Raw genomic sequence first — 11858 nt, 5'->3', positions numbered from 1 at the left:
TCCCTTTAATTAGTGACCCACAATTCCTCATTACAAATGTCTGCGCCCATGTTTCACATGTGAAATTTCAAATAAACATGACAAACTTACAACAATTAGAGGTTATAGTGCTTCAACAAAATAATCAATCATGTAAGTTTAATATTCTTTTGTTTTATGCACGTTTACTAATCGTAAAGGTGCTCTAAATTTGGTATTTCCATATATAAGAACTTGCAGTGATTCGGACTAATCAAAATCGGATAGGCTTTTAAAATCAAGTCCGCTGTCAAAATTTGTTGATAATTGTCCATGGAATAACATTCAATGCTAAATTTTGGTTGCTAAACCGAAAGAAATTACTTAAAAAATCTTCCAAAGAGCTAGACTGCTAGAGCTTTGATATTTAGCATGTACATCCTCTAGTGCACAGAATCATCCTGGGTGTCTACCAAGTTTGTTAAAATAAAATCCCTGGGGTAAAAACTTCGAATACTTGATGATTATTAATATGAAAAAGTCAAAGCCTCAAAGCGAGCTCGATTTTCTTTTAACATGAAATAGTATAAAATAATTGTTCATTTTTATTTTACATTTTCCATTTTAAAATTGTCATTAGGTGTTTTATACACTGCTTTCATTTATTCTGGTTCCCTGTCCTATTATGGTTCCCATATAAGTGCGCAGGGCACCAGTCAACGCTTATGTTTTCAAACAGAATACCTTGGCTTTTGTCCTCATCTTGTGATTCGAAAAGTTGCGATGTGTTAATTTGCTACTTCAGACAAAAGTTCTCAAAACCATCACTATCTAGCAGGGACTCTCGTTACCATAAAGCTTGCTTGCGAGCAGGCCCTTTGGGCCAGCTCCTGAGCTTGCTATTAATCCAAAAAGTTGTGATTGTTCCATTAGCGATTTATAAGTTCATAGTCATACTTGAACAAAACAAGACTTAGCATAAAATGGTCATGTTTAGGTGGACAGGTTTGCAATTTACAAACATTTTAATTGTGTCATAAAATTGACAATTATATTATTCTTATATTTGCAGGTGTAGACAACTCATCAAAATATTCAGAAGTTGTTAAAAAATTCTGTGATGGTCAATATGGCTTTGTTTTAAATCAAGATTTTGCTAAACAGATTTTCTCAGAGCACGGTGACACAAGAGCTTCTCTGGAATCATTGCTACATGAGAATATAGAACAGATATTACATGCAGAATGTGAAGATCAGTTGAAAGAAAGGTATTGAAACATGCGTCAGTATATTGATATACAACACACATTGTTATTCCACAAATTATAAGTTATAGGTACCTGTAACCAGTCATGTTTTATACAAAAATGTCACATATTTTGATCCTGTGTTTCATCAATACTTATTCAGAACATTTGTTTAATATTCTTACCGGATTGATGTTCTTAGATGATCTATGATGACTGGATACAGGTAACTAATAATTAAATCTGATTGAGCTGAATTGCTCATTGTCTTGTACGTATCATCTTTCATATGTATGGATATATAGTTTAAGTATTAAAGTTGCACATTATGAATGTTCAAGTAAATGCAATATTACATATGTTTCAAATCTTTGAAGTATTTTTTTTTAAAAAAATTCTCAATTATTTACGGTTCCTTATAAATTTTATATTTTTATTTTATGGAAGGACAGATAACAACATTTTATATTGACCACAGTTACTTTACATTGCATTTGAAAGAAAGAAAGTTGTTTGAATATTATGACCATCCTCTATTTCAGGGAGTTGGAGATTTTACTTGTTGCCGTGTCATGTCTACAGCTGTTTGTACAGAATAACTGGCTCGGACCACGGCCATCAAAATTCTGCCCATCACAAATACTACCACATCATCTCTGTGTAAGATTTTAGTTTTATTTTACATTGTATAATGTTACATATTTTTTAAAATTGTGTTTTTTGAGTCTCTATTGTGCAGTGGTTATTGTCATTAACTCCAAGTCACTTGCTCCTCACCTTTGTTTGTTTTAGTCCTTAAGAGATTTTTAATGTCTCTCAAGTAAGGAAGCAATTCTGCTAGGCTATGTAAAATTGTTTGGTGATTTTTTTCAGTTGTTCGTTTTGTCTAAAAATTTGCAGGTAGGACATTCTAGGTTTCCTTCAATCGTAAAAATCTAACATTGCCAGTTGAACTTAATAGATTTGATGTGACTAAAAACTCAACCAAATGAAAAAAGTCATAGAAATTATTGAAATAATTTAATTTACTTTATGCTTACTAATATAAATAGCTACTGTATGTTGTGCATCTTATAAGTTTGGAGATAAATAAAGAATAGATAGAATTTTATTCAGATAAAATTATTAAAGCTCCTAGAGTCTACACATAATATTGCCCAATGACATAAGTATATAAAAATATAAATATTTGAAGAATAATGTATATTTCAGGGTGAAAAGATTAGTGTATTTCTAGAAGATGAACTCAGTATAGATGGTGAACCTATATACAGCCTTGCTGCATACCCTGAATTCTTATACATTGCTAGATTTTTATTACTTGAATGCAGGAATAGATATAAACATCTTCAGGTAAAATTTATTATATTATTATTTATATAGATATATGGAATATTATGTTGTATATATAAGGGTTTGTATTTTGCTACAAGCAGCGGCGGAAAATTGATATCACACAAGATCAAGGTACAAGCAAGATATCAATTTTCCCACAAAATACATGGCCTTATAAGGTACTACTACATAATTATCCTTTTATTATATACCTATATTGTTTGTTTTTTTAACAAAAAGAATTTCAGTACACTTCTATCAGAAACTAAAATATAGATGTCAAGAAGTAAAATTCATGAATGAGGGATGAATATGTAATTTTTGCGTAAGAGGTCACGCCTTCAATAGTTTTTGTTCCTGTTTCCAAATGCTACCTCATACACAGCTAAGATGGGAACCAAACTGAAAAATAGTCGGGCACTTTCATATATGGTACCGTATTTTGTCATTAACATTAAATGGATTTTTCTAACCATTGAAGTGTATTCACACTTCAGGATTTGGATACATTTTAGGGAGTACATTTCATAGGTATATGATAATAAAATTTATTATGTTGTACTAACAGTAGTATAGCTGTAGTATTTGAAGCTGGTTGATGGTTACATGGACTGAAAGGCCACAGAGAATGTTTTATCATATTCCATGACAATGAAAACATTTTTAGATGCCTTTTATAATATGTATTCTCATGAAATCTAGCTATGTCAAGCACTTTGCCCTTGCTTCATTTTTTAACAGCCTGCCACATTTTTGTAATCATATTTTACCATATAAGTTTGTAGATGCCATTATTATAACATTCCTTACTATAAATGGAGTATTTTCCTTGCGTAGATGGTGTAATTATTTTGTGAAAATAGTCTACACTGTAGAGAGAAGTACATCATCAATATTAATCTTGTTAATGTATTCATGAAGATGTTTATAAAGTTATGGTAAATGCATGAAGCTTAAAGAAAATGAATTGACTATAACAGTTTTCTAGAGTATACATGTAGACTTGCACCATCTTTATATTTTCTGAATAAAAAAGACTGTTTTCAATGTAAAATGTTAAATATTGCATTTTAGTATTTTGTAGTGTTATAAAAATACAGATAGATTATATTGCTCAAAGATATATGGCTGTATGCTTATATAGCATTAGGCTCCAGGCAAATATATGTTTTATTACATAACCTGTCCACAGTGTATTTTAACAAATTTTTCATACTGCACAACTGATTTCATCAATTAGAAAAAAATCCATGGAAAAAGTGTATAAGTGTAAATAAATATAATGTATGTTAACATTACAAAAACAAAATCCCTAAAGAACGCCCAAAATGGCAAACTTGAAAATGTTGCATGCTTGGTTTGATTGAGCCTGTTCATGGACGGTACGTAAAATTTCAAATTACCATCCACAGCCCCCTAGCACTTTGAAGGAGAATTCAACATGAAAATGGTGAAAATTTGAATTTAGAAATATCTATGTGGGGGCACCCTTGTCCTATGGACACATTTCTAGATGAAAGTTCAGTAAGTTATTCATTAGAATAGGTATATGAATATTGGTACAATATTTACATAGCTTACAGGACTTTGGAAATGACTGTGTATCATAAAGAAATGGCTTGTTAAGCAACAACTTTAGACACTTAATTAAAATTGATTGGCGTAATTACAAGAATACTAGATATATTCTCTTCCTTTATATGAGAATTATTCAAATAAAATATGGACTATACAATAAATTTGGCAATGGCTTTTTATTTTTGATCAACATACAGGAAAACTTTAAGATATAACAGGTAGACATGATTACCTTTATTTAATTGTAGCTTAAAAATATACATGTATTACACTTAAATTTGATATTTGAAAATTACAAAGATTTGCTGTACAGTCTCTTTTTTAATATGAAGATAAACATATTTTCCATACCCACACAGAAGATATGTTTTAAACTTGACACACTATAGGTAAACACAGTATAAATACTAAGTCATTGTGAATAAAGAAAGGGCCAATTAACTAGACCAGTAATAGGGAATATAGCTTCCATAATGTAGCTTTTGTGTTCTTTAATTCAAATAAGTTAACTTCAGTACAAATTTCGTAGATTTCAATAATTTTGGCAATAAAAGTTAAAGATAGAGCATAATTAGACAAAGGAAATATTATCACCTGTAAATGTTAATACTTTATTGCTTGATTAAGGCAGATTATCATTTTCCTAGTCTTCTTATCTATATTTATGAGAAAACATTTTTTCTAAAGTTTTTTTTAGTTTTTTAACATATGTTTTATCGTTGAATTTTGGGAAAAAAAAACCCTACTTTTTAAAATTTTTTAAAAAAAAAATAACCCCCAAAACCCATTACACCGTAGAAAATTTTATTGGTAATGTAAGTGTTTTTGGAAAATATTGAAATTCAAGTTTTCTTTTTAAATTTGGGTTCAGTCTTTGATGTATAAGCATAATAACATGTATCACAAATGTTAATCACTGAATGAAACTTTCACATACAATTATTACTTTCTATATCCAGATCTATATGCATGTAGTATATAAAATGATTTATTTTATTAAAGGTCATTTAAGGTCATAAATTCGTACACTTGTATGGCTTCCAACAAAAAGCTGATTGTTTGTGTGAAAAGCACATTGAGCTTTCACATCTGGAAAAACTTGAAGTTGGTTACATTCATTAGACAGTCTATGAATACAGTTATTTCCTAGTCCAGTACTGCATACATAAACATTGTCTTCATCATCAGCTGTTACCTCCCAGGGTTTTATAAGATCCTTGTCCCTGTATATGGTGATAAGTTGTCCTTCCAGTGTGAAACAGGTCACGGATTCTTTACCATAATCAGAAACATAGATAGTTTTGTGATTTTTGCTGATTGCTATTCCATAACAGCTAGTAAATAACTGTTTACCATTAGAGTCAGTTTGTATAGTTCTTAAAACTGTGCCATCCATGTCAAGAATTTCCACAAATGATCCTTCTGCAACTATAAATTTGCCATTGCTGTATACTATAGCAAAACATGTCATTTTGGTTGATATTGTGCGCTCTTTGTTCAAAATTCCAGACTTTGAAATTGATAAGATTTGGATTCCAGGCTGTATACCCACTGCTATTTTGTCCTCATTTATTTTAGCCAAACTCCATGCAGTTTTTTCCAGTTTAAGTTCTGAAATCACAATTTGTTTTCTCAAATCAATTACTTTAATGGTACAATTTGGTCTGTCTGCAACAATAAGAAAATATTGGTGCATTAATGTGACACCAACAACATAGGGAGTTCCTTGGTCATTTTCAGTGTTTGCGAATATTTCTTTGTCAAGTGTCAATGATTTCTTATTTGCAACTATACAGCTAGTTGTAGTAGAGACGGTATCGGAACGATTTGAAGGTTGTTCGGAAGTTTTGTTGTTTGATTTTGCTTGTAATTTTGGTATAACAGTCTCTATTCTGCATATCTCAGTTACCTTTTCCATCATGTCTTTTATTTGAGGAGAATGAAGAAGTTCATACTGCAGTATTTTTCTTTCTTCCAATAAACTTCTTAATTGTTTTTCAGTTATCTCAGTATTCCTAGCTGATTGTTTCATAGCTATAAAGGCTTCACAGTGTTGACCAGCTTTCTCTTTAATATCAATCTTCGTTTTCAGTTCTTTAAGGTCTTTATCCATGGTATTGTATGTTGTACAAGTTTTAGTGAAGGTGGTTGTATTACTTGCATGTATTTCATCAATTTTGTTCTCCATTTCCTTCTCAAGTTTATCAAAGAATTTGTTAATTTCGTTACGTTGTTTATTCAGCTCAGTTTTTGCTACCTTTCTCATATCATCTGCTATAGCTGACATTGAGTTCAGTGTATTTCTATCATCTTGAACTTGCTGTGAAATGACATCAATTTTAGTTACATATGTTTGTAGATCATCTGTGATATTTATAGCCTTTACAAGTTTTGGAATGTGTTCCACTTTATCACATTGCCTATGATTTAATGTAATGCATGTAGTGCATCCAAGCATGTCACATGACAGACAGAAATATTCAATGACCTTGTCTACATGAAGGTTACATGTTGAAACACACACATCTTGGACAGATGTTTCTTTCACAGTTTGAGGCATAGTGTGTTTATCCTGAAGAACATGGCTCCTGAAAGCTTTAAAAAGTTTATGATTCTTGTAACATTGTCCACAGAGATATTCCGAGCAGTCCACACAGAAACCTTCAGCCTCCGTTTGTCTTCCATCTTGTTCACAAGGTTCACAAAAAATAACTTCTGCTTCATCAGAACCTCCAATAACAGTCCTGCTGTGATCCATACACTCAGCCATTTTATCTGTACTACAATTTAAATTATTTCAGTGATATTTAAGTCAGTGTGTAAACCTTATGACCTATTATTGATCGAACAGTAAACAGTATTGTAAATATTAAGGTCAGGTACCCGGATTAACACTGTATTATAGAAAGGTGTTTAAATACCGTAGAATACACTGACATTAGTTGTATACATGTATATGATAAACTTGTAGTTATGCTGACAGTTTCTGGTAATAGATAATATATCATATTTAACAGATTTAATAATAATTTTAAACATTATGTGGTCTGATACCACTTATCATATGATTGTTGAATTATTTGTTTAAGCAGCATCCTTGCAAAGTTTTGTTAACTTTTGTGTAAACTTTAAAGTTCTTTTTATGAAAATGTTGAAAAAAGGATAAATAAAATAATTTGAAATAATTAGCCTCAAACACTTAAAGATGTTTCCTACAGTAACTTCATTTTTACATAGGCCAAGAAGGAAAAAATAAACTAGCAAATAGAATTTTTATTTAATTTCACATGAATAAAGAAACTTACAATGAAAACAAATATATAGGGAATACCTAGGGGTCATGGTCCTATTTCTCTGCCTCTTACAGTGAGCATTTTACACTTGTAGGCTATTTTCAAGAGCAGATAACTTAAAATCAACCATACCAACATCATATTTAATTTCAAATTATTCTTCAATAGTTTATTTCCAGTCATTTTGCAAAGTTTAAGACAGTTGTATCCCAGATACATTTTGTTATGCTTTAATGTGTAAACCTGCTGAAACTTTCGTAGAAAAGGAGTGTCACGGGTGAGAAAAATGTGCAGCCTGACCGGGACTTGAACTCGGGACCCTCGGAATACCATACCTCGGCTCTACCGACTGAGCTATCCGGCCGCTTACACATCTTCTCCCCTAAATAGTAAACAGTTTTGAACCGTGACATACTCCTCTGCTATATTGAAATTCGCCCTCGAATTTCACAGAGTTACAGATCAATGTAAATTAAACTCTGAACTATATGTAGTCACTGCCCCACGTTGGGCGCCAAATGTCACAAGGTGAGAAACATGTGCAGCCTGACCGGGACTCCAAACCGGGACACATCTTCTCCCCTAAATAGTGAACAGTTTTGAACCGTGACAGGAGCATAAACTTGAAGAAAATGTATTATCATGTTGAATATACAACTACTGAGTTTTGAGCCTATTATTTATGAATGTTAGACTTGTAAAGTGTTAACTGATTTGCACATGTTTTGTATGATATATTTCAGACGTTGAACTGATTTGCCCATGTTTTGTATGATATATTTCAGACAGTAAACTGGTGGCAGATGAGATGTATAAATGTACATCAGCAAGTTCTCGACAGCAAGTCAAACACGTTGAGAGAAACTGTCATACAACTCATAGACCTAAGTATACATTTCTTTATTACCACTTTTGTTGCCTTCCAAATATACAATCAAGCCTATACCACTCTGATGCAAACAACCATTTGTGTTATTTTTTATGACACCACCAAAAGCAGTCAATTAATATTTCCATTAGAACAACATAATGTTAAGTTCTAGTTTCAATAGGTCACCTGTTAACAAAGATCATTTTCAGACTGGTCTGTCTTACATATTTTAGATCTACATGTGTATGTTATAGAATAACTGACTCTATGTTCTTGTAATTATGTAAATAACTTGTTTGTGTATAATGTTTATATTCACATGTGTTTAAATAATCAGGCCTATATTAAGATATGATAAATCAGGATATGTAGGCATAAGAATACAGAAATAAATAATTATAACATTACCATGCTTTTGACAGTAATTTGTTGGAGCCATCTGTTTAATTAAACAGTATGTTTAAGTCAAGGAATGGTCACCTTGTTAATTTTAAGGTTTAAAGTGGTTAACTTTGCTGATTACTAATACTTTCACACCTCACCATTTCTAAAATAATACCAGAGATGTTTAAGTCATTTCTGTCAGGATGGTATTTACCTAGCATTCAGAGGTTCAGCAAATTCATCTTAAAATCCCTGTTTACTTTTAATAATGCATTGACCTGACATCGTTCTCCTCTAGTAAAACTTGGATATTGTCATATGAGATGAGGAAACATCTCACCACATAGAAAGATAATGTTGTTGGCAGCACTTTACTCCTGAGATAATTCTTGTTTATATATTGTTTTATTATTGTTCGCTCAAAACAACAGTCTCAAAATGACAGTTAAGTGTTGGTTATTTCAGTTCAGAAGACGGAACCATTGATGACAGATGACAGGTACAAGTAAGTAAACTCTTGCTACATTTTGTTGTTTCTTTTACTTGTGTATTCTATACTTCTATTGGAATTGATGAGGATTTTATGGTATACCATTTACCTGCATAAAGCATATCTAGCTTCTTTATATAAGCAGACACATTGCTCTTTATTACAGGATATATGGCTGTATGTCTGCAAACATAGCTGTATGTCCAATGACTAGCAGTACAAATACAGCATTGAGCTTACAAGTATTCAATTAAAAAGTGAATTTTATTAGTTAAAAATAAGTTATAAAACAGGAGAAAAAAATTAAAGTATATACATGCAGGTGCTGTAATAGATTAAAAGCAATTAAATTCTATAGACTTTTTTTGTCTATTATGTTGAGCATTGCATTTACTAATATAGCAGTTATATAAATACATGTAGTAAGGTAAGAACTTCAATTTGAAGATTAATGTTTGGTTGAAATCATAGTTATATTTTAAGAAAAATTTTATGATCATGATTTTAACATCTACATATTGCATCTATTTATATGATATTTAAAATGTTCATGTTTTTTACCAGGGATTTACAGGTACAGTTTCATGTAGAGGCAGGTAACCTAAGTCATGTGTTCTACAGGTATAGGGAAGCACATGAACACTTCAACACAGCTAAGAAAATTGCTGATATCAATATTCAACTCACAGGTAATTTGTTGGGTTTTTTTGGTTTGTTTGTTGTTGTTTTTTGTGTGTGTGTGTGGGGGGGGGGGGTGACCATGTTAAAGGCCTATTTATTTTCAAGAAAAGGATACATACATAATAACTGTAGCATTTTAGCATAATGTAAAGTTATTAACTTCAGTGTTTATCTGAACATGAAGTAGAGAAATAGAATCCCTAAAGAAAGTCCAAACCAACAAATTGGAAAATGTTGCAGCTTCTGTTTGATAGAGCCTGTTCATGGACAGTACTGGCATAAGTGGCATTAGAACATGGTGTGCTTTTGTGATCACCTGATGCAGATTTTCATGCTGTGTATAATTATCAACAATTTCTTATTATTGAATAATATTTTTGAAATCGCTAGAAACGTTTTTAATAAACTCCTTTTGGATCCGTTACAGGTTCTGGCCTGATGCTTAAGTAGGACATAAAAGCCAGACAGATTTTTTAAGATGAAACCACAAGGACCGGTTCTTGATATTTTGCAGATAGCTTTACCCAGTTGCTTCTCTGCAATTTTTTAAAACAAATATATTCCTTTGGTCAAAGTTTGTGCTAGCCCAATTTTAGTTTTGCTGTAGAAACATCTGCAATAAAAGTGATTAGAATCTTCTCTGAAATTAAAAAGGTCAAGAGATAAGCTATTAAGCATTGCCTAGTGGTCCTTCACATATATATATATGTATAAAAATAGGGAAAAAATCTTTAAAATCTCCACTTGTGATACTGCATGAAATAGTGCTAATGTAAATGATAAGCACAAACTTGTGCTATTGTGAATGGTAAGTAAAAGTATCTAGGTGACCTCTGCAAAAGTTTCATAAACCATGCATTTTGTCAACTGTTTTTCATGATGTAAAATTTTAGCAGTATTTTCTGAAACTATATAGCTTTAGGTCTTGATATTTGATATGTAGTATTGTCTATTGGACATTCAGAAAAGTAGTATGAATTGTTTGCCTAAAGTATAAAATGACCCCATTCTTCAAGTCACTTTTATTACATTGATTTATTTAGGGATGAGCTATGTAGCATTATCTAGTGGATATTTACAACCATTACATAAATAATGCCCCTGGGGTGAATGGCCAAGCTCAGGAATCATCTTGACTTCTTTATATAGGAAACTCAATACATGTATTTAAAAGTTATTTACCCTTAATTTAGGTGCTATGGGTAAAAGAACAAGGTTCCAGGTAGATGATAAGGCTCAGTTATTACTGGAAGTCACAAGAAATTCTGTTAGTTCCTCAGATGTAGACTGTACACAAGTGGAGGTCTCACATACTAACTCCAGTCTTCCAAAGGTAGGTTCCCCTAGTATTTACTTGAAAAGGTTTTTAAAAAAAAACCACTTTCAGTGGCAGTTAACTCAAAAAGTAGTATGATGACTACTTTTATTTCTATTATGCTTCTCTTGAATCATATGAAGTTTGAACTTCATTGCTTTGGAAAAAAAACTATGACTGGTAAACATCTGTCACAGGGACAATTTTTATCAAGACAGGTTCTACTAGTTGTTATGTATATAGGTCTTACACATTCATCTTATATCGTGGTCACAGTCTAACAAAGAACACCATTCTTGTCATGGTTAATGCTTCCTCTTACTTAATGATAATGTACTCAAGTGGATGTTTAAATGTGTTAAATAATATTGTAATGTATTGATATATAGAGAATAACATGCTACTGTCTTTTGATATCAATTTTATCAGGCGAGGCTGATATGGGCTAGAAAGGGTTTTTCTATTTATCTTGTAACACATACAAACTGTCAAAGTTACAAAATAATCTACTTTCAAATAGCAAATTTCGTAGACAGGGGCATTTTTGTTCAAAGAAATTATTCTTAAAAAGGAAATTCCTCCGCTACTAAAACTTAGAATTTGTGAATGGCGGCTATTTTTTTGTTTCGACCCGAGATTATTTCCTGTGATAAAAGATACAACAAAATGTAACTCGATAAGATTCTTACATTTTAACATCAATCAA

General features: G+C 31.5%; 2 protein-coding genes across 2 annotated transcripts in view; one reads left to right on the top strand and one right to left on the bottom strand.

Moving 5' to 3' along the window:
- Positions 1-2: 2 nt before the first annotated feature.
- LOC132735053 (tetratricopeptide repeat protein 27-like) overlaps positions 3-11858 on the top strand; it is a 35756-nt gene continuing 23900 nt past the window's right edge. Inside the window, exons 1-8 of the mRNA XM_060721953.1 lie at positions 3-132; positions 1031-1226; positions 1748-1865; positions 2418-2558; positions 8197-8299; positions 9132-9171; positions 9721-9845; positions 11031-11170. Of these exons, the coding sequence (XP_060577936.1) occupies positions 78-132; positions 1031-1226; positions 1748-1865; positions 2418-2558; positions 8197-8299; positions 9132-9171; positions 9721-9845; positions 11031-11170 (918 nt within the window). The 5' untranslated portion in view covers positions 3-77. The remainder of the gene's footprint in view (positions 133-1030; positions 1227-1747; positions 1866-2417; positions 2559-8196; positions 8300-9131; positions 9172-9720; positions 9846-11030; positions 11171-11858) is intronic.
- Positions 4992-7032, bottom strand: LOC132735056 (uncharacterized). The gene has a single exon (XM_060721958.1). It carries the CDS (start codon positions 6886-6888, stop codon positions 5122-5124), a length of 1767 nt encoding a protein of 588 aa, XP_060577941.1. The 5' UTR covers positions 6889-7032; the 3' UTR covers positions 4992-5121.

The sequence above is a fragment of the Ruditapes philippinarum genome, unplaced genomic scaffold, assembly GCF_026571515.1.
Source record: "Ruditapes philippinarum isolate M1 unplaced genomic scaffold, ASM2657151v2 ctg16_1_1_1_1, whole genome shotgun sequence".
Taxonomy (NCBI): domain Eukaryota; kingdom Metazoa; phylum Mollusca; class Bivalvia; order Venerida; family Veneridae; genus Ruditapes; species Ruditapes philippinarum.
Note: the sequence above shows the minus strand (reverse complement) of the source record. Positions and strands in the feature narration are given on the sequence as shown.